Raw genomic sequence first — 25742 nt, forward strand, 5'->3', positions numbered from 1 at the left:
AACGCACAGTCACGCAAGTGGTATAGGACACTCCCGTACGACCGTGTGTAGATTGCCTACACCGCTCATCAAGTGGGTACTTATAGAAACAAGACGGATGCCGTAAATACCTCGTCTTCCTTCAGGAAATACCTTGCCAGCTGTCTCGTATTCCCTCAACAACACCCTGTAAGCTATCATATCTCTGCGGCTCTTCCGGCTGCTCCATAGAGGCGAAGAAGAGAGAGTCTGCAGGTAGCACACATAGCAGGATACGGTGTCAGATAAATGAGCATGTTTTGGGTAACTTTTTTGGGGAGGCTTGGGAGCCATTTGCCTTAAATACACAAATCTCCACTCAGAGTCCTCAGCCTCGTCGGTATTGACCATACGTAGGTGAACTGCAAGGCTGTTGCAACGAGATAAGCTTATTTTCATCATGAATAGCACCTTAAAAGGTCATCGTTTCCTCGTACTACTTTGTATCGTCCGTTTTTATTGTCCTGTTGTTGTGGTCCAAGGCGTTGCATAACGCTAGCACAGCGGTCGTTTATACGGGAATATATTTAAGTTTTAGATTTTTTTCTTCCTTTCACGAGCTTGGACTGAGTTATGAAAGGTGATATAATGCAGCAGGCATAGCATCGAGGAAAGAGTTCTTCTCATACACACATCCCATCGTTCCTTCATCCTCAGCATCAAGACGCTCCTTCCTTTTCCGATTTTTGACATGTATTTCAACGTCTCAAATTGGAAGGAAAGAGGGATGATGTACGAATGCACCTTCCGAGAATTGCGGGTGACCTCTTTCCTTTGAAATATCTGATAGCTTATTTTCTGTTTACTTCTGCTTGTCTGTCACCATGCGGCGCCTATGTAAGATTTTCCTCATCCCCATCCACTTCCACCCCATTGCACCCTTCTCTCCTTTTCCGCGACGAACACATCATTGACGCGGATCAAGTACTTTTATTATTTCTAAATCGACCAGGTGCAACTGCAACGCTTCTACTGTTTTACATCCCCCACGTATCAAAGTATTTTTCTCAGAACCATGCCGACCATGCCTGACAAGAGTGACGACTATCCAAACAACATGGGGTGTCCAAACCGCACCTGCGTGGAATACTCTTCACAATCCTGCTCCGAGGCCTCATGGTTTGGCATAAAACGAGCTCAGCGATATTTGCGTCACCACACAGTGGCATGGAAAGTTAGGGATACGAAAAGGAAAGCCGCAGCCAAAGAGGAGGAGGACTTGAACGTCGGCATGTGCGACACACCACGTCAACCTCGGGGAGCGGCCATGCTTTCCTGGCGCCGAGGAACCTATGCGCTACATCGGGATTGGTTACCACTAGCGCCTCAAGAGTCAAGCAGTTCCGGCTCCCAGCCCTCGAGTCCGACCTCAGCCGAACGCCAGCCAAAAATAGCACCATCACACAAGCCTCACAGACGGCCTGGTAAAGGCAGACAGGAACCCATGAGTCATATACCTGGATCACGGCACTCACTTATCGAGCCTGACAGCCCGGCGGTGTGCATTTCTAGTCAGTGGAACACAGAACCGTCTTGTTTTGACCAGACTCAGACGCAGTCTCCGTCAGAGCCGTTTCCAGAACAGCACTCTCTAGAACAGCCCTTGCAAGGGTACCAGGGGAAAATGAAAGGGAAAGCGTCACATGGACAGCCGTTGCAAGACCTGTTGGTTGACAATCGGCCTGGCTGTGTCACCCAAGGCCATAAGTCGCATGAGGCTGAGCAAAGCGTTAACTCGCAGTCATCAGTTGACGACGCCTCTGGTAGCCACGACTCACAGTCAACGAAGGGCAACGGCTCATCTGAAGGCCCCGGTTCTTATATACAGACCGACAGCACATATTGTATTCCTCTCACAAACGATCATGTGCCGAGAACATGGGTCCAGAGGCTCGGGGAGACTTCACAACTGGATGTACCGGGCGATATGCGCGGTGGCAGTAACCAGAAAGCCTCCGATGATGACACAGGACAGGTCGGCGGACTCGCATCTGCACTCTCGCGGACGGCGAGCAGGATGCACGTCACCCGCACAAGGTCCATGACAAACCTACTGTTTTCGAAAAAGTCCAGCATATTTTCAGTCCGCCGAACCATCAAGGGCCGCATGCCGGTTGATACCTTAGGGATAACACCGGACACGGACGGCAGTGCCGGTTTCGCCCCGCCGCCGTCTACTTCAGCTTTGTGGGATCTTAGCGAGGAAAGAAATTCGAGGGATCTTGGCACCATTGACGCCATCCTAGCCAGACATAATATGGTATGTGATTGATACCATTGAAGAGTTTGTGAACTACGCAAGGTACTGCAAACACCCCGGCTAACATGTACAGCATCCATCTCTATCTGCTTACTCTGCCGACTCCTTGTCCACCAACCGGACAACCTGTTCATCTGGTACAAAACTGTGGACCGAGCCCTCGTCGACCGAAACTGACCCTGAATTGGACGAGGATTCTAAAGATCTCGACCATGACACGTCGTCCGACTGCGACACCCGCGAGGCACTCATAGTTCCATCGTCTAACAACACCTCTGGACCTGAAGTTCTTCAAAAGAGCGAAACGGAACACCTTACCGAAGACCAAATGAGCGACGCTAAAGCACCAGGAAATGTGCCTGCAAATGATTCGCCCTGTCTGGATCAGCAGCCAAACCAGCGGAAGACGCTGTCGGAAACCAACAAGGCTGTGGAGACACAGCAGGAGCCGTTTCAACTCTCTGAAGAAGGCAAGAAGTTCTCAAAAGAGCTGGAGTTGCGCTTTGCGCTGTCAGGATGCGTCGAGATTCCCAGCGGGACGATACCGCGGCCTTCGCCAGCCTCGAGCTTGACGACTTCGCTTAAAAAGTCTAATGCACTGGATTTGCTTTGTTACGCCTCGTACGGCAAAGAGCAGGCGATGGAATCACATCACCGAAGTATTCGGGAGGCCTTTCAAAATGTTGTTGCGGGGTCCCGCTCATTGAGATGGCTCAGGAGCAGAGGAAGAGGGATGAGGTTCTCGCGGAAGCCCATTCCCGACTTTTAGTCTCGGGGGCGGACGCAAGGTATTTTATTGTTTTATATTTTGGCTTTATGGCGTTTTGGCTAACCGAGTCCCATACTTGGCTGCCACCACCATATGGGCCGCTATAAACAAACGCAATGGAGGACGGTAATGGTGCAGAACAAAAGCTACCAGCAACCCAGAATAACTTACACATCAGGATTAGAATACAGCAAGAGACACCGTCCACAAACAAGCATTTGGTCATTATCATGGCTAATGTGATTCTGTTGACCAGCCACGATCTTGACCTGCGGAGTTCTGCAATCCCATCCACGAGTAGAATGTGTCTGTAGAAAATTGCTTTTAGTTCCACAGTACTCCAGGCACCGTTGCCCTTCTGAGGCTCTACGGGAAACGAGCTCAGGGGGCCATGGGTAGGTATTTACGTCAGGCATATATATGTACCAATCGCTTCGATACCTTCCGCTGTGGGCATTTTATGCGTATGTATAGTTGTATCTGTTTCTAAGCACGGCAAGACTAGGCAGGTAGCATCTTTTCAGAAATTTAATTTTACTTTCGTTTTGAAATACGAGGTTTTGAGCCTTTCTCCTGGCGCTTCCTTTCATTGCTTTGTCCTTTCCTAGCCCCTAGGGTCTCTGTACTCAATAATGAAGTACACAAGCGATCTGTCTACCGTCCACACAAACACTTGGCCGTCGGAGCATGCTAGGCCCCTCTCTGAATACAGTCTACTTCTTCGTGTGTACTTTTCGTTGGTATGTCACTGCTGGTTCCATCATAACAAATATGGGCAGGGATCAACCATCCGACGTATGTCCTATGTCGGTTCCATATTTCTCGCAATCTCCTTGATGAACCGTTCCCACCACTATCCTTTCGACGCGAACCGACATCTCACACGCCCCCTCCATCATGCACTTCCTTCTTATCCTCCTTTCCCGAGTCGAAATAGTCTATGCACGGTTTTTTTTTTGGTACCATGGCTCCCTTCCTGTCGTCTGCTCGACGTCCGCCTGCACGTGGAAAGGGGCGGGCCCCATTGATTTCTGTACCCAGTCTGTTTCCTTTTGAATTTTTGCCAGCGAAAACAAGCTGGATGGCAAGCCAGGGAACCGGGTAGTCTGTAGCGGTAGGTTGAAGTGAACCATGCCGTTGCCGTATATGTTAACGCTTACGCCTCGCCCTCCCATTCGTGTCTGGGCTATACGAGGGTTTTATTTTTTCAGTCTTTCCAGGCGGGGCCTCCCATATGTTTCTTTGACTTTCCACCTCTGTAATGGACCATTAGCCCTCCCAGTGGTATTTTGCATTGCAGACATACAGACATACTTGTACCTTCTATTGTGGGTGTCCTTTGTTGCGATACCTCCCCTCCTCGAGCCAGCCCCTATTCGCATTCTCGGACCATCACCAACTGGCTCCCCAAGTTTTTTATTTGCTCCTCCACTCACGCAACACCGCCTCCCCCCCCTTCCCCCCTCATGTAGTTGTTTCTCAAATACTAATTTTGTGCAGGCGTGCATTTCCTTGAATAGCATCCCAGTCGACATATCAGCGTTGCTGTTGGCAGCGGTTGTGATGTGTGCCTTAATGAAACAGGATAGGGCACCGAATGGGAGGAAAGAAGCACAATGGTGAGCAGCGCCATTATTTTTCTCTTTTGCTCTTGCGCTTCCTTTCTACTTGCAGGAGACTGCCTTGTAGGGCACAAATAATCTAAGACACATAAGACAAGTATTTCTATTTGGCGGTAGACTGGTGGACTTTGAACCAAGTAATACAGGGGACAACAGCACAAGCCCATCCATCTCCTTAGGCTGCCACAACTACTGTTGTGTACAGATCCCAAGTCAAGGAGTTATCGCTCAGAGTATGTCAAAAGCCATATAGGGGCCTACTAAACAGTTTGTCGACTTGTTCTCACCGCCCACGAGCTCAGCGTAGGAAGAAAAACAAAATGAATACGTAAAGTAATATCATTGCGTGTATTATAATATCCTTCCCTTCCGTCTGGCACATACAATGACTTATTTTCTTTCCAGTCGAAGCCGAACAGAACGCAGATCCAGTCATAAAAATCCAAAAGTGCAAATAGGTGGCGAGCAAACAAAAATATTGATGGGCAACAGGACCATTAAAATTCCAAGCAAGAAAATTCCAAAAGAACAAGAAACGCCAACGCGATGCAGTACAACAAAAGTATATATATATATATACATACATCCAAAACGCTAATTAATTTTGTTCCCTGGTAAATGGACAAAACATGCCAGACGAAAAAGAGACAGTGCGATACAAAACAAAAAACAAAAAAAAAAAAGCTCGCAATACATTTTAAAAATAGCAAATTCGCTATGCAACCGGGTATCGTAATTCATCTCCATATGACGATGCAAGGAGCGTGCGTAATGCCGAAAACTATCGTCATTGGTCTGAAAACGTTTAAATGAGTGTTGGCTTTTGTGTAATCCGTCCCGAATATCCGTAAGATAAGGAGTGTCTAATGGTGGGTATCATTCGATGAAGATGAAGGAGCGTGTATCGTTATTATGATAGTAATAAAGGAGTGTCGTGAGATCCGGTAGGTGCTGGACGGCGCTGCCAGTCGAGTCCGTCTAGTTATATATTATTGTATAAATGAGTGCTGGAACCGTTCATTACGGTGTTGAACGCAGAGAAATGTCGAAAGCAGAAAAAGCAAGTAAAGGCAGAAATGCAAATGCAATCAAAGAATGAAAAAAAAAAAGAGGCAACCCAGCCAAGCTCGGCTTATCTGGGGGTACAGGGGAGGAGAAGGAGGGCGACGCTTCAGACGGCTTCTTCTTTGACTTCCTTTCCTTTGCCCTTGCCACTGTCTGCGATTGAAGGGGGGGCAGACGATGTGGACAGGTTGTGCCGATGATGATGGTGAAAGCGAGGCTGGGCCATAGTCATCGTGGGAAGAGCCGTAGAAGAAGAAGGCACCGAAGACATGAGGCGCAGAGAAGAAGGCACTTCGGGTGGGGCCGGGTACGTAGAGTAGGGACGCGCAAACTGCGCGGGTCGCGAGGCCAATGATGGGATCCTGAGACGAGAGCAAAAAGAGAACGAGTCAACCAATTTTGCTCTTTGGAGTTTGATGTTTGTGTGCTTCGTCTGTTTCCCCGGCGGGGGAGAAGGCCGGGGTGTTGGAACGCTCCAGTACACTCACGAACAAATGTACTAGATCCAGACAGTTTGGAGTGGAGAGACGAACCCGACACCAAAGTTGTTTGGTCCTCCCATCATCTGGGTGTGATCAATGCCGCCAGTCGCGCTGCGGCTGCTGTTTGAAGCGTAAGTCATGTCGTACGAGCTGTAGTCATCGGTGTCGCTGTAGGCCACGGAAGAGCGGTCACCAAAGTCGCCAAAAGTGCTGGATGCCGGGCTGTAGCCGCCATAGGAGGGGCTGGGGATGTTGAGGTATTGCGGATGGGCGTAGGGAGATGACAGCTGGAGCGGGTTGATGGCTGAGCTCGGGCCTGGGTCCGCTGACATCATGGACAGGTCGTCCGCGCTGTAGCTGAACGAAGGGTTTCCAACGATATTCTCGCTACCATAAGGCATGTGGTACTCCACGGGGCCGGCGGTGGTCGCCGGCATGGTAAGAGAGCCGTTAGCCGCTGAAGTGACAGCAGCGTCGTGCAGGTAGAAGTTAGGCGGGTTGAACTGTGGGAACGACGGAGTTCTGGTCGGGTTGACCCAGCCCATGCGAGACCGGAACTCACTCACGACGTCAATAGAGAACTCCATGAGCGTCAGAGGAGTCTGGACGTCGCCCTTGTAGGCACTGTTGACATTGATGGAGAAAAGGCGGCGAGCAATCTCTTCGACGGGACCAATGGACAAGCTGCCAAAGTACGCAGCGCCAATCTCGGGGAAGAGCCGCTCCATGACCAGGGCAACTGTGTACAGGTGGGCAACGCTGATGAGGCTGCTGGGCGAGGTACCGGCATTTTGGAAGAAGCGCACGGGGGTCCAGAACAGCCAGTCACGCAGCGGCCGAAGGCGAGCAAACTGCTGAGCGACGGGAGTGTTGCTCTCCTTGCGAGCGCCCTTGAGAAAGGTGATCAACTGCGAGATGGCCTGGAAGTCCTCCTTGTTGTGCTTGAGGAAGGTCTCAACCTTTTGAAGCTGCTGGATGGTGCGCGTGAAGACCTCGAGGTCCTCCTTGCGAGGCTGGCTGGGCTTGTGGTCGGGAACAGGCGACGCAGGGGCCGTCGGAAACGTACTGCTTTCAGCGATGAAGTCTCCGAACTGGGATTCATGTTTCCAGAGGTCCATGGCCTCGATGACCTGGAAAGAGGGATAGGGGTCAGTTTGTCTGTTTTCGTTTTCGCACCACACAATGCACGTGTGTTGCACAACTTACCGAGCGGGTGCCCTGCATCAGTTGGGTCCAGCTCCGCCTAGAAAGATGAAGGTCAGTCGCCTGTGTTACAAGCATAGAAGAGAGAGGAAGAAAATGCTTTCACGTACCAGTCGGTGGCTTGCCAGGATAGAACCAGCGACGCCGCAAGGATGGCATCTGAAGTCTCGCGAGAAAAGGTGCTGATGGCCTCCTGGAGGCCCTTGAGGGCAATGCCACGGTGCTCGTCGGCCATGATGCCAACAATGGGACACTCGTTGAGGTAGGTGATGTGGCTGGCCGAGAAGGCGAGCAGGGCATGCATGACATAGGCGTTGGTCGCACCAATGCTGATGATTCTATATTAAAAGTCGTGTTAGTGGGGGTCATGTCCCCTGTTCCCGTCCCTGGTCGCGGGATGAGCCAGCCAATGAATCCAAAGGATCAGCACACGTACGTCGGAATCTGACGAGTCCAGATGCTGAAGCCATCGGCATCGATGCTCCTCAGCTGGTGGCAGATGGAAGCAACATGGTAGATAAGGCGCAGGCTCTCGATGGAGAGAAATTGCGGGTTTGGCTGCGGGTAGATGTTGAGTGCCGGGAAGGGGAATATGCCAGTCTGCTGCCAACGTGCAATATCGGCCTCGATCTCAGGCGTCCACATCAACTCGGGACGGTCAGGAGAAACCGACCGGTCCTCGCTAACAGGGATGTCGTTGTACGGGCACCGAATCTTATGCTTGGTGCAGTTGCGGCTAAGAAGTAAGGTGTCAGTATGACGACGTCGTCTACCCCCAAACAAACAAATAAAACGACTCTCAGCACAGTTTACGTGTGTAGACTTACCATTGAGGGAACGTCTCATCGCATCGGATATGACGACGTTTGCAAGTCTCACAGCCCTTGCGGGACTTGGTGTGACTGCGGCGAGGGGGACCACCACCAGGGCCAGCCATTGTTCACAACTTTGAAAGTTTAAAGTGAAAAATAAAAATAAAACTGGAAGCGTATGAAGCGAAATCAAGCGAGTGACGAGCTGTGGGAGTAAAGGATGTAATGTTAGTGACAGCTAAGGTTGTGGTTGTGCTGCGAACAAACAAAAACACATGGGAAGATCAACTTACTTAAAAGGATTAAGAACGGTTGAAGACCTTTGTGTCAACAAGAAGTGAAGTGGTAGCGAGCGTGGGGTGAAATAAAGAGAAATAAAGAAAGGTGGAAGAAACTGCAAAATAGCAGAAAGGATGAGGTGTGGTTGGAAATATGAGTGTTGTGAGCGAGAGTGTGTGTGTTTATAAAGCGAGTGTGGGAGGCTAGCAGATGGAGCCGTCTTTAATATATTTCAACTTAGAGACAGATGTAGGATGGTAACGGTGACTTGCAGGCACAGTGCGGGACGTTTGAAGGGGCTTGGGACAGAGGCATATGGCTGCGAGCTAGGGGCAAAAAACGAGTAGCAAGACCAGCAGGAAAAAGACCCGCTATCTGAATGGTATGTCCGGAGACTCCGCGGGAAACGTTCCCTCTGGCTTTCGAGGCTTCGACGGAATAAAACGAAGACGGGCTGCAGGTAAGCTAGGACCCTATTTGCCGGCCGTTTCGTTTTGGAAAAAAAAAAAAAAAAAAAAAAAGCGTGTTCCTGGCGTCTGATGTTGCAAGGCTCGATGGCGGAAGACACAGGGCTGACTGTGTGTCACTCTCCGGTTCGGGGAAAGCAAATGAACAAGCAAGCAGGAGAGGATGTGTAGGGTGTGTGATCTTGTCGTTTTGCAGCTGCAGGATGCGGCGGAAAACGGGAGAGAAAAAACGGAGAGTCGACTGCAGGTCGGGCAATCGGGTGAAATGGATGCAGTAACAACACACACAAACAAAAACAAGCTCGACAAAAGAGCCACGAATGAAATGTCGTCTGATACGGCAGGCTCTCAAAGCAACACACAAATGTTTGCTTAGCACGAGATTTGAGAGAAGCGAGAGCGAGAGACAATGCAGGAGGGTCTCTATTTTTCGTACGATACAGATACGGATGCTGAGCGTTCTGGAGAGAGAGATTTCGAGATATTTGAGATACTTGAGATAGCGACTGACGGATATGCTGATATGACTAAACGTCAGCCAGCATGGAGAGGTGGCGGGTGGTGATAAAAAACAAAAACAAAGCGAATGACTGGAGCCTCGAGGACTTCCTTTGGGAGTTGCTAAAAGCGAATGTGGTTGGGAGCAAAGAGAATTTTGCGAAAGCGAATGTGCCGAGATAATCTAATGTGATGATTCCAAAAGAGAAAAGGGAGGGAAGCCAAAGGAATGAGGGAGAGGGGAAGTCAATGAAGTTAAATACCACAGGGGCTGGGCGGTGCAAAAGTCCACGAGAAGGGAAAGAGCGTTTGAGGGCGCGCGTGTGTGTGGTGTGGACGTCTCGTGTGTCAAAAGAAAGGCAGGAGGGCCTGGCGGATACGGCGTGCCGTTGTTAGAGCGTCAAGCGAGGAAAGGGCCCTTGGGGAGAAAGAGCATGGGTGGTGGACAAGGGGGGGCGTGTGGGAAGGAACGAGCAGAGGCGAGGAGTGGCGGGCAAAGGGAAGGCTGCGAGAGTTGTAGTTGAGCACTGTTATGGGCAGGTGAGGCAAAGGACTGGGAAGGCATCGCAGCCACTACAAAAACAATCCAAACATAGCCTAGGTTTAGGTCGAGTGTTTTGGGCAAGAGGGAAGGCTACAAGGTTGTACCTGTGGCAAGAACAGAGGGCAGTCACGGCAAGCCTGAGGGAAACAGAAACAGAGTCCAAGAAAAGACAAATTTAGAAGGAGGGCAGGCCCCAGCACAGGAAGGAAGTCACGACTCAGGTACGCGGAGGCTACAGGCCAATCAGCGAAATAAGGTGGTTCAGAGAGGGACAAGTGATCAGCCAGGCTGCCGTAAAACAAAGTGTGTGAGTGCGAGCTTGAGTAGGAAAACCGACGAGTGGAAAAAAAGGTACAAAAGCACCGAGCAAAGGAACAGAACGAGACACCAAACAACCAAAATACACATGCTAGCTAGGATTGCGGCAACTGCAACCACCAGACAAGGACCGCACAGCTTTTTGGTTACCGTAATAGGCAAGGTGGGCTGTGAAGGAAACGATGGGGGTGTGGTTGCTCAACTGTGGGTTTTGGGACGCTGGAAATGCGAAAGCGAATGGATTTGTTGCAAGAGAGCATGGCAGGGGGGAGGGGTGGGGGAAGAGCTTGGGTTCCCTGTGCGGTTTGGTGCAGCAGGTGGGGTGGTGTGGACAGCGGAATCGAGGCAAGAGCGACGAAGCGTCATCGGCTGGGCACCTCTCAGAGAGCATGCTCCGACGATGCTATTTTGATCTTTCAACGGCTTGCAGCAGGGCAACGAATAATGAACTTCGTACGGCGGTTATGAAACCACCCAAGGAGCCGGGCCACGACCCTGCGGACACGGTCCATAAGATGGCCGCGCTATGATCGTTCGCGTGTCGCTGTCGGAACACACTTTGAACGGACAACGGAAAACGGCCCAGCGTTGTTGTTTGAAGTTACGAGGAGGGCGATGCGAGGGCGATGCAATACGTATAGCATATAATAAAGCAAACCTGAAGCACTAAGACACAGTAAAATGTATGTCGTATACGACGTTTTTGTTAACAAAACAAATATTAAAAACAAATATTAAAAACAAAGCAAGCTTCACTATCACCACATCGCGGTGAGTGTCTTGGGAGTGCGATGGGACGTCCGATGGGCCATTAGCGAACGCGCGAGGCTATTCCGCATGGGGGGTTAGTTGGACGCGGCGTGGGGATGGACGCGCGAAAAGAATGTGCATGGGATAAAAATAGAGACTCAGATAAGATGCAAATGCCGTTTGGTGTCTTGGTATCGTTGGCGCCGTTGGGGGCAGTCTGCCCTGTGAGCCGATCTGGAGGGTGTCCTGAACAGGTGATTCGCGGGCAGTCTCTCGGCGTTGTGTATGCAAGAGGCAGCAGGTCGGAAAGTACGGAGTACGTGGTAAGCAAACTGCGTGTGAAATGTGTATGAAGGAGTGTCACCATTTTTTGAAAAACACGCTACTCCGTAAGCACTGCGCTACGTCATAGCGTTAGGGTGTCAGGGAAAGGACGGTCTACATCGATGGGCGCTGTCATACGATACTGCATGTTGCTCTCTCCAAGTACATTGTTGTGGGGATATGCATGCGCGAGACAGAAGTTTTGAGGTGTTGTAGCAAGTGCGGTGGAGCATGTGGTAGGTGGAGTGATGCAGACAATGGTCTGAGGGTTTTTTCTGCAGTTTTCAGCACATGTACACATGCGTCGTAGCTTCCTGTCGACTTTCACATAATCATCACAGGGAAGGTGCGAATGGAGGGCCCGAGTGGATCAACCAGGCCGAGCAGCGAACGGAAAGAGCTATCCACCATGCATGCCAGATCACGACTAGACCTGCCCGACAGCCCGAAACGAATGTCGTTTGTCCGTGCCCTCGAAAAGGCGGCTGGTGTCGTGACCTATTCTGCGGGTCTTGTCTACCAGCCTTTACCTTTTATACAATATTTTCTTTTCGCAGCCACGAGATGGTCCGTCAGGTGGGCGTTCGTTTTCCTTGGCTGGCCCGAACTACGCAGTGGTGCGGCAACCCACACAAACAAGTCGACAAGCATCACGCGAATGAGCAAGACGAAAGCAGTGAGGCAGTTCAAAAAGTCGGCAGAATGCGAAGTGAGGCCCGAATCCGTCACCCTGATGAGCCTGACTCCTGAATCACGGTGAAGTCATCGGCCTGACATGAGGCACTGCCCTACGTCCAATTCTTGGCGCCTGTCTACAAGTACAAAGTAATTACTCCGTAACTCTCGGCGTAGTTCTTGGAGGCCCTTGGCGGCAAATGTGAGCATAAAGACTGGGGACCATGGGGAATAAGGTTTGCTATGAGTGGGAACAAACAAAAATAAACAAAGAAAAGACCCTGACTACGTTGGTAAGCAACAAAACAACAAAAAACTGGGCAACGAAGACGTGAGAAAACGAAGATCGCCCACGTCAAACGGGCCTTGCGGTCCCCCACGACATCTATTTGTTGCGAATCACGCAGAGGAAGACGAAAATAGATGCCGGCGATCCACGACGTATCGAGTCAATCGACATTTTGGGCCGGTGTCCAATAGGGTGAGGTACCCCGAACCATCCTTTTTCCGCCTGGCGACATATGTATTGCGTCGTCCGTAGTGTCTGCCTGTGATTTCGACTTTGTGACTTGGGATGAGGAACGACACAATCGGATTAGGGATGGCCCGCCGCCCATTGCCGGCCGCTCGCAGGAGCGAAATACGGAGGGGAAAAAAAGAAAATGTCGCGGACGTCGTCATAGGGCAGAGTTACAGAAGACAAGAGAGACACGCAGCAAAAAGAAACAATGTCAGTTCAAGCGAAGATGTGTTTGGGACGTTGCTGTTTATGGACGCGACCCCAGCACGTCAGCCAATCACATGAGACCAGTGACATTCTGGAAAGGCACGTCGAAGAAAACCCCATGCGGTTGGTGTTCGAATTTGGGATGGGGCCAACGCGTGCAACTGGGGCAGTGCACTTTTTTTAGGTTTCCATGTCTTGGCACCAGTTTTTGGTTGAAAAGGCCCTTGCAAAAGAAAAGGCAGGGGGGCGCGAGCGAACAGGGGGGGCCAGTGCCCGGCAACAACGGCCAACTGGCACAGCAGCCGGACCACTGACAAAAAGGAAAGACAAAAGTGGGGGGAGTTTGAGCTGGAGAGACTGAAAGGGGAGCTCGAGAGAGTTCATCGATATTCTAACCCGTAAATGAGAAAAATGCCATACCCAGCTCGTTGATAGCGCATGGTTTTCAGCAAATTCAGCACTGGGTTCCAGGGTCCAGCGGATGTCCTCGGCCAATACGCCATTGTTTACCTGAGTCTTTGTCAAACGAACGGCCGTTCTCTACTGCAAACGGCAAACATACGAGGCGTACCATTAAGCGAGTCAAAGCTGGAGACCGCAATACGTCGTAGAGTGGGTTGGGAGAAGATGTTACGTAGCACGACGCCGAGTCAATGGACCACAGTTCACCATGGCTGTGCCTGGCAGGTTGGCCCAGCGTGCTCAGCCGTCTCGCGCCGCACGAATCACGTACATGGCCGCGCATCATGCACCACAAATCATGCATTGACCGCTGAACGCCAGGAGGTCCCCGGCAGAGAGGCGTGTGCGGCGTACAAAGACACACATACGGCTGGACGCCGCATCGGAGAATAAGAATAGGATATGTTACCAGCGGCGAGTACGACAGGCAATATATGTCTGTCCAGGTTGCATGACCCCCGGTATGAAGATAACGAAGGCGGCAAAAAATAAACAGCGGCGCAGGCCAAAATGGCTCGTGACAAACGGTGTGCCAAGAAGCGAAACGCGCCCGCAGGCTCGCAACTAAGGACTCTCGATATATTGGGTAATGTGGTATTATTACTAGGCGCAGCAAGCGGTTGAAAGGGGAAGCTAAGCGGCTGGTTTACGATGGCCAAAAAAAATTCAATCCCTCACAATGTGCATCGAGTACCCGCGGCAGGGGACGCAGACAAATCATCAAATCATCAAGTCATCAAATCATCCTCGTGGTCATCCCAGAAGGCTGGCAGACCAATCGTGTGACCGAAAGACAAAGCAACCAGGCAATTAAGACAAACAGAAACGGAACCCACACTCTGCTGTGCATTTCCGCGTCCCAAGTCCCGCCCATACGGATCAGCCATCCCAAACAGAAATGGCGGTGATGCCAAAAATAGCCTTGTTGTGCTCACCTTCCCTTGGCTATGAGGCTACCTCTTCATTATGCTTTTTTTCTTTTCCATCTCCCCGTACGACGTGTAATGCCCAGCTTGTGCCATTGTGCTCCGTATTACTGCTTCGCAGGGATGATCCGCTATTGGGAACGGGAGGAGCGGAACGCTGGAGAGCAAAGAATAAAAGCAACAAAGTTCGTCGTAATACGTCGGATGCAGCCTCAGGCGCAGATATGGCGTGGCGCATCTTGCGCTTAAAAGAGCGTCATGATCTGCAGCCGGAGCCCTTGAGTGTTCCACCAGATCCCCTTGCTAAATTACTCAATAGCGTATGACCTCCGTAAGGGCACACACATTTTTCGCTAGAAAATGCACTTGACCTTTTTCTCGTCTTGGTTTGAATATTTGTCGGAAACTCTGGAAATATTTTCACAAAATCAAGTGCCCTAGATGGCGGACTTAGATGCCGACGACTGCAAGGCAGCAGTCTCGCATTTCCAGCCTTCAGTCGTCTGACAATGCGGTCAGCTTCCTCCGGAACAGGAAAGCAGTTATGACACCGCAGCTGCAACGCCGCCCAGTGTTGAGCAAGGGCCAAGAGAGCCAATCAGAGGGTCCCTGCAAGGTTACAGTCTTCCCATGGATCTTTAACTCATTCATGCCAGTGGCATCGAACATCGTGTTCTCATTAGTCTTTTGGTGATCTTGCAGTATCCGAGATTGAACAGTTGTGGAAAAAGTCTATAAAAATAAGGAATAAAAAAATGAGAAAGACAAGGGGGCTGGTTTGAAGGGCTGGTTCATATACTGATTTGTCCGTCTCGTCGACCGTTTACAAGTCGACAAAGAATCCCGAAAAAGTGGAGGCGACTTGTCAACGTAAAGATACACAATGTGGCAGACAGAGCTCTTTCTCCGCCTCCTTCTTTTCTTTCCCTCGCTCCCTCGGTACCTGAGCACATTTTGGTGTGACAGTTTCCCATCGTGGTTCAGATAGTCAGTTGAGGTATTACGTCGTGCGGAGTAATTACGACGTAGATTTCAAAGACGATATCGACGACATGGCAGGGATTAATGCCTCTCTGGTATCGTAGATATTACTGCCTGCCAGAAGAGGCTCCTGAAGGATGCAAAGAAACACACCCCTAGAAACGCGGGTCTGCTCGTGGATGAAACAGCAGTTTCTCGTATCCCAATTTGGCTCCCAGCCACCCTGCCCAGACCGCTAGCTCGGGCCTGCCCTAAAGAAAAGCAAACATCGCTTCCTTTGGTTAACTAAGGAGAGAAATGGGCAGGAGTAATAAAAGGGGCTCCCTCCCTCCCTGAAGGCAAAGACGTTCGGGGGGGAATGCGTAAAAGGCCGAATGAGGGGCCAGCATCTCAAGAAGGTGAGAGATGTTTGATGGATAAAGACCGTAGACAAGAGGAAGAGGCCAATGATTGCATAAGAAGACCATCAATTCACACTAACACCGTCACGCCCCAGCTTTCTGGGTTGCACCGTCACGCCAGTCCATCGTCCTCTTGGCGCGGAATCTTTCCCGTTCTTTTCAAAGTCGTCGTCTTTTGTCGATTCCCTTCAAGGCCCTCTTCAATAACCCCTCTCGCCACATATTCCCGCAAGTAATGTTCGCAACCTCTGCCAGACCCCAAGGCAGCCGGTCCCGGTGGACTCGGATAAGGAAAAGGACAACTCGTAGCCTTCGGTGAACCGCTCTGTCTCTTGGCCCGAGAACGGACAGAGTATTGCCTCCATCATATTCCACCAAGATCAAAGCAGCTAAGCCTTGAAAAGCTTGAAAGCTTGAAAGCTTATTTTATTATTTTCCAACTTTACTCGGTACACATTTGTCTCTGGGTATTTCTTTTCCGTCCATTCATGTTCCTTCACATGCTTCGCGGTATTTATTTTTCTGTATTCTTTTTTTCTTCTTCTCGCTTTTTTCCCTTTTTCTTCACTGCCAATCCATGCAACCGTGACAATAGCAAGGCTACCGCATTGTACCTTGTTTCTTTTTTTTTTTTTTTTTTTTTTTTTTTTTTTTTCTTCCCCAAGCCCCGCCAATGCATAACGCCGTATATCTCAAGGCTCCGTCCAGCCGACCTTCCTCGGCGCCATTTCCATGATTCTGTGCCTTTTGGCCGTTGCATTTTGTTCCTCTCATTCCACTCGTCTTCCCTTTTATCCCCTCAATTCTCTCCTTTGCATATCTGCATTCCTCCTCCTGCGGGTTTAGGGGCCGGGATCGCCTAATTGAGTGGCCGTCGCTCGATTTCCAGGGTAGGAAGAAAGTAGCGAGTCTGACAGGGGGAAGGGGAGTGAGAATGGTCACGGGTGTAAGCCGACAAAGTGAGATACAAAGACGCTGTACTTTGGAATGCCGCAACGAGAGGTATCTTTCCTTCAACACCCGAAAGGTTGCGGCTCCGTAGGGTGGGATGGCTAAGTGGGACAGTGACCGGTAGCGTCTTTAGTCGTGTCAGTTGGAGGTGCTTTTGTCACAGGCACCATCAGATGTATGCTCATTGGGGCAGAAAGACGATGGGGAAGTAACGAAGGCTGGCAGGTAAAGGCATCGTTATTTATTTATTTATTTCTGATCACCTGCCAACTTGGCAATTGTGAGGATTGGTAACGGCCCCTTTCAAACAAATTTCTGCCTCTTTCTTATATCCGCCGAGCCCAGCTTTTCCTGTATTCTAGCTAGTCAGGAAGCTATCGTTTGCCCTTGTTGCCCTGTTTGACTTTTATCCCGGTTCTAAGTCCAGCAGACGTTCAGACGTCCCCAGCAGACGGCATGGTCCATTTAATTTCGCCGTTTGTTGATTGACTGGCCGTCAGCCACTGCCTTTCAACCACAAAATCAAGTCCACCTAAGCCCGCCATCTAAACAGAATACACGTATCACCATATTTATCACATCAAGTCCAGTGGTCATACATCATCGTCGATGCCATCTGATCTTGGCAGTCTCGGCCTTTTGCCTCATTTCTCTGCTCGTTTGGTGATGCTGTGGAGAACAACGGTGATTTTCTTGGAATTTAGCGCCCCGGCCTAAGAAGGTTCCGGTGCGGGCTGAACAATACTCATTATGATCGGAACACGGAACGAGGATCATAAGTGAATCAGGTGCAGTTCTCTGTCTGGTGCGCCGTAGAGTCTCTCACGCTGATTGTCTCCTTCACCTTCCCCGAGAGGGAGAAAATATCCCTGAAGGAAACAGCGATTGACCACAATACCAATAGGTGGCCGCCCCACGTAGTTTGCCTGCCGCTCGAATGGCTGGCTTCCTTAAGTCAAACAGTCAACACACCACAAAAAAAAAGGTTCACGGCAGAAGCTTTAAAAATATGTACCTAAACGTGCCTCTATAGAACGAGAACATAATAAAAGCCCTTGGCGGGTGACAAGGACGACTCAAGAATGTGTTAAGCCCAAGCCCATGTCCAAAATGGCGAACATGGCAGGTGCGCTACGATGTAAGGTGTCAACAAGGCAGGAGCGACTGCGATGCTCAATCAGTAGAGAGGTTAGCGATCGCACTGAGAGCCCCCAGTTCGCTCCTGCCTTTGCCCGAGGCCAAACACGCCGAAACAAGACATGAACCCAAAAGCAGACTAGCGAAGCGGAGAGAAAAAGGCACCCTCCGCCGAAACGTTCCACGAGCTAGGCTGTAACAAGGCTAGCTTGTTTCTATTTTGGACGATAAACTTTTTCCTTCCTGCCCTTTGTAACGGTATTACCATGCCTGCAGCCGCGAACACTACTTCTGTGCTGATGAGAAACACACGCCCTCCCACTCCGCTCCTTCCTTCCGAGCCTCCCACGCACAAAATGCAAAACTTGGCAACATGGCGAAAAAAGAAAAAAACAAATAAATAAAACAAATAAAACAAAGCTGCCTGGGAATAGCCAAGACTTTTTGCCAAGTCGCCAAGGAACAGACTTGCAGTGCGCCAAGTGACGTCCCTAACACATGTTATCTTTTGCAGCGACTGTCAATCGCAAAGGAGACCAACATTGACCAGCGACCGACATACAGCGTGGCGACAGCGACAGCCGCTAAAGGGCCCGAACATGGCTGGCATTCGCCCTGGAATCGCCCTGTGGTCGCCCTAAAACTACCCAAGAATCGCTCCGAAATCGCCCCGAAACCGCCTTGAAGCCGCCCTGGAGCCACTGTTAAAAGAGGTCAACGGCGCCAACGCCAACGGCTCCAACACTTCTTCCTCATTGCCACCTAGGTCTTCTGGCCTTATTGGCCGTTTTTGCCCTTTTGTCCCTTGGGTTTTGTGGCTTGTCTCTTGTGTCTTGGCGTTGGCTCTTACTGTTCTGCTGGCTTGTCTCTTGGAGGTACGGAGTTACGGTAGCCTGTCTCCATCTGACCATCCGCCCAGCCCCGTCTTGGCAAAAAGATCATGCCCTTGCACCTCCGTCCTCGACGCCCCGTTGGACGCATGCAGCGGACCGCATTATTGGCTCCTTCGACGGCTGAATGATTCCTTTGGTCGGCATTTAAGTCAGTCTTGGCAGATTATGTCAACGAAGACAAGAAACGCCGAAAAGGGGGACAGGAGAAGAGGAAAGAATGGGAGAAAATAGGAGGAAACGTTTTTATCCTCGGTGGCCCATTGTAGTTTGATTTGATTCCGGGTCTCTCTCCTTACCATTTCCCAAGAGAGGAAAAGACCAGGTCGGATATGGAGGGGCTGCGCAAGACCAGAAGCAACGAGAAGGTCCGAAATTTGCCACGGACGAGCCGAGCGAAATGAGGCAACTGATTCCTGACAACAGTAAATTCAAAGCGTACCGATGACGATAACCAGAGCATGAGCGTCTCAAGAGCCAAAATGTGTCCTGTTGCTGCAGCCCGAGTGGTCATGTGCTTTGCTTCTTCTTAACAGTGGCGCCATCCTCTTTCCAGTGCCTTTTTTTTTTTTTTTTTTTTTTTTTTTTTTTTTTTTTTTTTTTCTTCTTTCTCTTTTCTTTTCTTTCTTCAGCCCCTTCTTGGTGGCAACCGCTAGCACAGCCAATACTCTCATACGGCTCGCTCCTCTTAGCCCATACGACGCCTCGGAGTCGCCTATCGGCCTTATTATATTGAACGGTTTTAGACAACTAAGGCTCACTAACGGCACGACGAACTTATTCTATTTCTTGGCTCTCCACAAACCTCCAGCAATGACGTTCTTTGGCCGATCCGTCTACGACGTGCCGTGGGACAATGGATCTTATCCCACCCTGGACGCAGCGTCCGGAGCAGGAGAGCTGTTGTTGTGTCCTTTGTGCGCTTCCTTGTCGCCGTTGCGTGTGCCGTATTTCGCACTTTGTTCCCGTATAGCCTTGCAAGTTTGCGTCCTGATTTGGGACTGGCTGTTGAGGCCGTTATGAGGTTGCTGATCATTCCTTGCTGATCTTCCGTTGGGCCTCCTTTTTTCTATTGTTTCCTACTGACTTTTCGCCTCCCTGAGCTCCCTTGTTGTTCCCTTTTCGGGCACTTGAGGCGCAAGACCTTGCAGTCTTCTTTGTTTGTTTGTTACGTTCCATCCTGCTCTTGGCCGTTTTGGGTTTCGTGAAAGTACCCCCCAAAATGGTGACCGCCCCCTCCAAGTGACCCTGCGGTGATCCCTAAACTGGTCTTGAAACGGCCCTTTTTTGTGCGCCCGTCTGGTGATGTTCAATAATCCGCAAACTTTGGACAGCCCCTGAACGACCCTTGCACGGTACAGGCCCACCTCCGGTTCCGCCTCCGTGTCTTGGGGCCCTCTTCTCCTTCCGATTCGCCATCTATTGCCGTCTCGTGCTCACGCGCTACTTTGTTGTCAAACCCCGTAAGGCTGGTGTCCGAAATGGACCCGAAAGGGCGGCAGGCAGTTCACAGCAACGATGACAACGAGTCAATCATATGCTGCTGTATACGATGCATTTGTAGCGTGTGGCTCTGTTGGAGGCGACTTTCAACGGTTTTGCAGCGCTCTTGTCGACTTTCCCTGTTCTTGAACCGCGTCAAACACACCCGCCAAGCGCAACAGTCGAGTGAATCCTCGTGTTTGCACATGATCTTTGTTGTCCGCAAATTGAGGGGTCATACATCGTCGTCATTGTCATAACTAACGACATAAGCTGTACATCCATCTTGTGACGCCCAGACTTGCCAGCTATTCAGACCTAAAAAGGAGCCGGCCAATTGTTGTTCGGCCACTGAAGGATCCTAAAAATAAACAAATCTCTTTTAACGGTAGATAGCCAACGACAGGCGACAAATGCCGAAATTCTGGCGAACCGGAACTGGCGAAGCGGCCGTCGAAATATCGAGAAAGTGCCAAAGGTCCAGTCATGTCGGGCCCGACATGTAAGATGTGAAGTATCACCACAATTGTTGGCACCACGCTCGTAAGCTGGGAGTGGAAAATATAGCAAATCAAATACATTCTCCACTTCCTTTTCCGGGCCTCTGTATCTGTCATCGCTGCATCTTGCACTTGCGTTCGCGCCTTACATATCTATTAGTTGGGACATCAACAACAAAAGCGGCGACACGATCATGGCACTGCCGTGTTTTTGTCTGCATTTTACTTTTTTTTTTGCCTCACTTGTGCGCCAGGTGAGAATTTCTTTATATAGCACAACCTGCTGTCTTGTCTTTGTCATATCGCTTCATTGGTCCTGTGAGGTCTCGCGACATCCGGCCAAACTCGGCCAGATGATTACCAGTGTCCCGTCCACAATCAAAAGCTACGCCCGAAGCAGACAGTGAACAAAATCATCCGCAAGGATTTGTTTATTCCGTAGGGGATCGGATGCGGAGCCGGGGGAGTGCAGGTGGATCAGGGCGAACTGTCAGAAATACTCTGAAGACAGCAAAGTAAGACGGACAGGAGAGGGGTTTAGTGGTAAATCACAGCGCCCGTTCGCCAAAAAGATGCTAACTTACGCTAAAGTTGTAAAGATGCCACACTTTCCCCTTTGTCCTGACATCACTTGGCATCAAACGCACGGTTCTTTCGAGCTTCCTAGGTAGAATCGGGAATGGTTAGTGTAGGTTGTATTCGCGGACCTCGGGGGAACTGGCAACGCTGTGCTAAAATCAAAATCTACCCAAGGAGATATCCAATAGAATGGAGTCAGTCGGACCACAAGGCGAACCAAAAACGTGTCGAGTATGGATATGTATTGTTACAGCAGAAGACAAAAAATGGTTTGGTAGGCTCGTCGGTTGCCATGAGACGCAGTGCAACACTATGCAATGCTGGCGAAAAATTCTAGCAGGCAGTGACGTTGTACGAAGGGAGTGTTTGCCACAAAAGCTGCAACTGTGGACAGTCCAGGTGATACATTGGTTTGCTGCTCTTGGTCTCATTTACTGTTTTTCTTTTCTCTCTTCTTCTCTCTTCCCAGCGGAGCTATGGGACGGACTGACCGGCTCACTGCCACAAGGATGCTTTATATATGCAGGGCCTTGAGGGTCGGACTCTAAGATGTATCATCATCTGCCCGGCTCTTGTTTTTCTTACATGCCATTTCTTCGCAAGTACGGAGTGCCGTCGTCGTTGCGTTTTCCGCGACCAGGGGAGCGGCGGTGAGGACTGACCAAAAACCAAAAAGCGGAATGATGCATCATTACTGTCAAGGGGATGCGGCAGTCACCAGCGGAGGATTACTTGTGCCGAGGTGCGCCACGCGGCGTTACTTTTAGGTTACTGGCCGTACCATATTCTATATACCGAAAGCAAAGAATAGAATACACATCAGAAGAAAAATGTGAACAAAGAGGGGAACAAAGTAAATTCGTCTCAAAACCCACGGTAACGTAAATGGCTCTCCGTGTCACGAAAACAGTGCTCTTCAGATCCGACAATACAAAGCAAATGTCACATCCCGGTCAATTTCCTAAGCGAAACTGAAAACCAAGACATACCCCAAACTTGGAGGACAACAAGTGAGTAAGTGTACACTGCGAAGGATGCAAAAAGTTCTTCTGATGCTTTTTGGCTTGTTTCTTCTCTCAATCCCCTACCCAAGTCAACCATTTTTTTCGTCAAGTTTCTTGTTGTTTTGGATAAGATCACCAGCGGACCTTTTTTGAAGAACCAAAACCGTGCAAAGAAGACTCCCGAATGGGATTTTTTTTTAGAAATAAAAAAAAAAAAAAAAAAAAAAAAAAAAAAAAAAAAAAAAAAGACTAGGCGAATGAACTTGAATTTATTCGCCGGTCTTTTTGACAAAACATACGATACAATATGGCGTCTTTCGCGGCCTCACTTTTCCACCGCCTAGTAGCTCCACATCCGTTGTTCGCTTCAGCAGGATTCCTTACAGTGTGCTGCTCCCGCCAATTCATGCACGTCTTCCGCGCCTTCGGACCGAACTGTTTAGTGTCTTTTATTTAGTATCTACGGCGTAAACAGCCAGTCCCATGGAAGCCCTCACCAGCCCTGCACGGAAAAGACCGGCCTGCGCTATCATTATCGCGTGGTTGGGGTGCCACCGGCAAGACCTTCTCCGTGAAATACGTCCCGGTGGAAAGGAGAGCACCCGAACAAAACTTGGAAAGGCACGATGGGATAGGAGGAGGCCGGCGGCGCAAAAACAACACTGATGAGAGAATCAAATTCGAAATGGACAAGCGCACTTTGCACCAACTACGTCGTATTGCACTCAAGTGCGAACGGGTGTGAAAGGAAATCGCCAAAAATAGAATAGAGCCCTTCTCCTCTTCCACCCATGTTCCATGCCTGATTGTCCACTAAAACCTTTGGAGAAAGAGGGGAAACGACGACAGTGAAGAAGGAATGTAAAGGGGAAAAAGGCCATCTTCAAATACAAGCTGGAGAGTGCAATTAAAATGACAAAACAACTTCCCTTCGTTTAATAAAAGAAGAAAGATAGGTGAGACGAGCTGGAAAACATAAAATACCTTTGAAGATCGCCCGATGGGGATCATGAGCCTAGGGAGGAAGCAAAAACGGAAACCAGAAACAATCAAATAACGAAGCTAGATGATGACAGGTCAGTTGCACACCGCAACATCTCAGCATCTCCCCTCTTTGTCATGCACGATGCATGCAGCCTGCCAGTCGGGCATGGTATCATGAATTCCTCCATGCCGAGATAGCACTAACACCGTATCAGATTTGTCCATTAGGCGAACAAGAAAAACCATATCACACCAGAATTGGAGTTGTCAGCTCCCTCTTGGCCGCTACGGAACGGTCACCATAGGGCACGTCCTGTCCACTGCCTGGTCAACTGAGCTAGACTGGACCCTCCCTTGTTTATCCGTTTGCTTCTCCTCAGTTTTTGTACTCCGTTCCTTTTACTTTTTCTTTTTCTTTTTCTTTTTCTTCTTCTTCTTCTTTTTCTTCCCCCGCCCCTCAAACGTTGGGCCATGATAACTAACCCAAGGATTTGCTAAAGAAATGGCCAAAGGGATGAGGTGTCACAAGAGGTGTACTTTTGGGGCTTGGCCCTTTTAGCTTTCTTTCTAGAGATTCTTTTGTTTTGTTCCTTTTCTTTTCTTTTCCCCCCAATCCCCCATTTGCCTCTCTTGGCTGTCTTTTGGCTTGGCCGTTCTTCATCTTCATTGGTCAAGTGATTCCTTCTTGGCTTCGATGTTTGTCTTTTTCTTTGAGAATTCGCCCAGGCGCCTAAAAACCTTTCGATTTCCCCATGGCGTGGTTTTCCACAAAAAAAAGTTCGAGGCAAAACAAAACAAAATGGGGCTAAGTGCCAAAGTGCCAAAGTAAAGCCAAAGAAGAACCTTGCGGTTTTGGCTGCTTCGCCTTGTATTGGGCGAGCCTGGCAAGCTTGTAAGCCATTTTTGTGTCCCCCTTCGCCTCTGACTTGTTCCAATTCCAAAGAAAAGCACCATACACGTCGTAGTGGCGACGGCTCCGCGCGGCGACGCCAAGGCTGGCCGGTGGCACAGAAAGGCAAAAAAAAAGTTAAAAAGAGGAGAACGCTGGATCCAAAAAGAAAATCGAAAAAGGGGCAGAGCCAAATCAAACTAGGAAAGAGGGAAAGGGTACTGGGGACGAGAAAGAAGACGGAGAAGAGAGGAAGGGAAGGAAAAGAGAAAAAAAAAAAAAAAAAAAAAAAGGACACTCTCGTAACCCCTCGGACGTGGAACATCCCGAGCATCAAACCAACGTCAAAGACGTCCCTTCGTCCATCGTCCCACACCCACAGCCTCAGCCCGTTCCCGCTTTGCCTTCTATCCATGCATCAATGGGGTCCAAAATTGGGATAGACTTAGTACGGAGAATTTACCACGTAGTATTTCGCGGCATTATTGGTGCTTTGGTTGCAATATTGAAATACGCCGCCACAGGGACGCCGCCCCAGGACGCAGTCACCGAACCCCAAAACGAAAATCGCAGCCAGTCAGCGTCGTCGAGTGACTGTTGTGGTCTGTCCTCTGTTCTCCGTACAACGGTCACTGAATCGAGCAGAGCGGCCCGTAGAACGGAATCGCCGCCTGGGACCCATGCCGGATAACAGCCAATCTGGGCGACAGGTGACCAGTCCTTTTGCTGTTAATTCTTGAATTTATCATGCTTTTTTTTTTCTGTTTTGGTTCTTGTTTTATGCGACGAACGAGTGGCTTGGCTGTGCATCTCGGTCTAGTTTCTAGCACCCAAATTTTCAGCCTTACCAAAGAGGCACGGCAGATCACCGCCGTTGGCTGTTTGCTTTCGGTTTTTATTCTTACATCAAAAATGACAGACTAAAGCCCGTCTCGCTTTCGCTCTATACACCTCCTTTGGCGCGAGCTACAATACGTCTGGGCACCAAACCGTTGCCGTTGTCTTTCGACTTTTGGAGCTGTGGCTGAGTCTAACCGGCAGGCGGTTCAGCTACGAACCGTCAGTTTTTGCCACATTCAACGTTTTGTAAATCTACCGGCGTGCCGACATCATGGGGAGAGATGTGTGGGACAATTTTTTCTACTTCGTCCTCTTCTTGTTCCCTGAATATCATTCACCGGTTTAGGAAGGCTATAAGGGTCAACGGATGGATCATCACGGCGGTTAACAGACATCGTTACATAGCCGAACAACTGCCAATGTGCCATTGCTGTTCTTGAGCGTTTCTTTGTCGCCTTTATGGTGATTTTGCATTGCACTTGCCTTTGCTCCTGAAATATGAAATGGCGATGTTCAGCGGTCGGTCCTTTTCGATTCACTTATACCGTTTTAGGGAGCTGGCATGTACACGAGGCAAGGACAATTGAGGAGTCTGAGCAAGTTTTTCTCATAAAAATCGAAAATGACTGGACAAGAACGTAGATAATTACAAGAAAATAGAATAAAACGGCCTCTGATTGGAGAGACACAGCAAATGACGCCCCTTGCATGCTGGCACACAGGCGCCAAACAACAGAATAAATCAACATATAAAAGCTTAATCGTCTGGCATCGTACGACACAGGTTTATTGCCATAGCCCTATCGCCACCCGCCGGCGTCAAAACGGCGATCGTTTGTGGGGTCTACAAGACAGCCTTGCCAATTGCATGGCGCCAAAGAACCAAACGGTGTGGAAAATANA

The 25742-nt window shown here is 49.8% G+C and overlaps 2 protein-coding genes across 2 annotated transcripts; one reads left to right on the plus strand and one right to left on the minus strand.

Moving 5' to 3' along the window:
• Positions 1-1945: 1945 nt before the first annotated feature.
• SPBR_08991 (uncharacterized protein) lies at positions 1946-3047 on the plus strand (the record flags this gene model as incomplete). The annotated part of the gene is made up of 2 exons (XM_040767117.1): positions 1946-2278; positions 2352-3047. The coding sequence occupies 2 exons, from the start codon at positions 1946-1948 to the stop codon at positions 3045-3047; spliced, it is 1029 nt and encodes a 342-aa protein (XP_040616626.1).
• A 3186-nt stretch (positions 3048-6233) lies between these two features.
• SPBR_06805 (c6 zinc finger domain containing protein) lies at positions 6234-8356 on the minus strand (the record flags this gene model as incomplete). The annotated part of the gene is made up of 5 exons (XM_040765061.1): positions 6234-7346; positions 7423-7459; positions 7530-7757; positions 7856-8155; positions 8247-8356. 5 exons carry the CDS (start codon positions 8354-8356, stop codon positions 6234-6236), a joined length of 1788 nt encoding a protein of 595 aa, XP_040616627.1.
• Positions 8357-25742: the final 17386 nt, after the last annotated feature.

Source organism: Sporothrix brasiliensis, assembly GCF_000820605.1.
Source record: "Sporothrix brasiliensis 5110 chromosome Unknown Cont20, whole genome shotgun sequence".
Lineage (NCBI taxonomy): Eukaryota > Fungi > Ascomycota > Sordariomycetes > Ophiostomatales > Ophiostomataceae > Sporothrix > Sporothrix brasiliensis.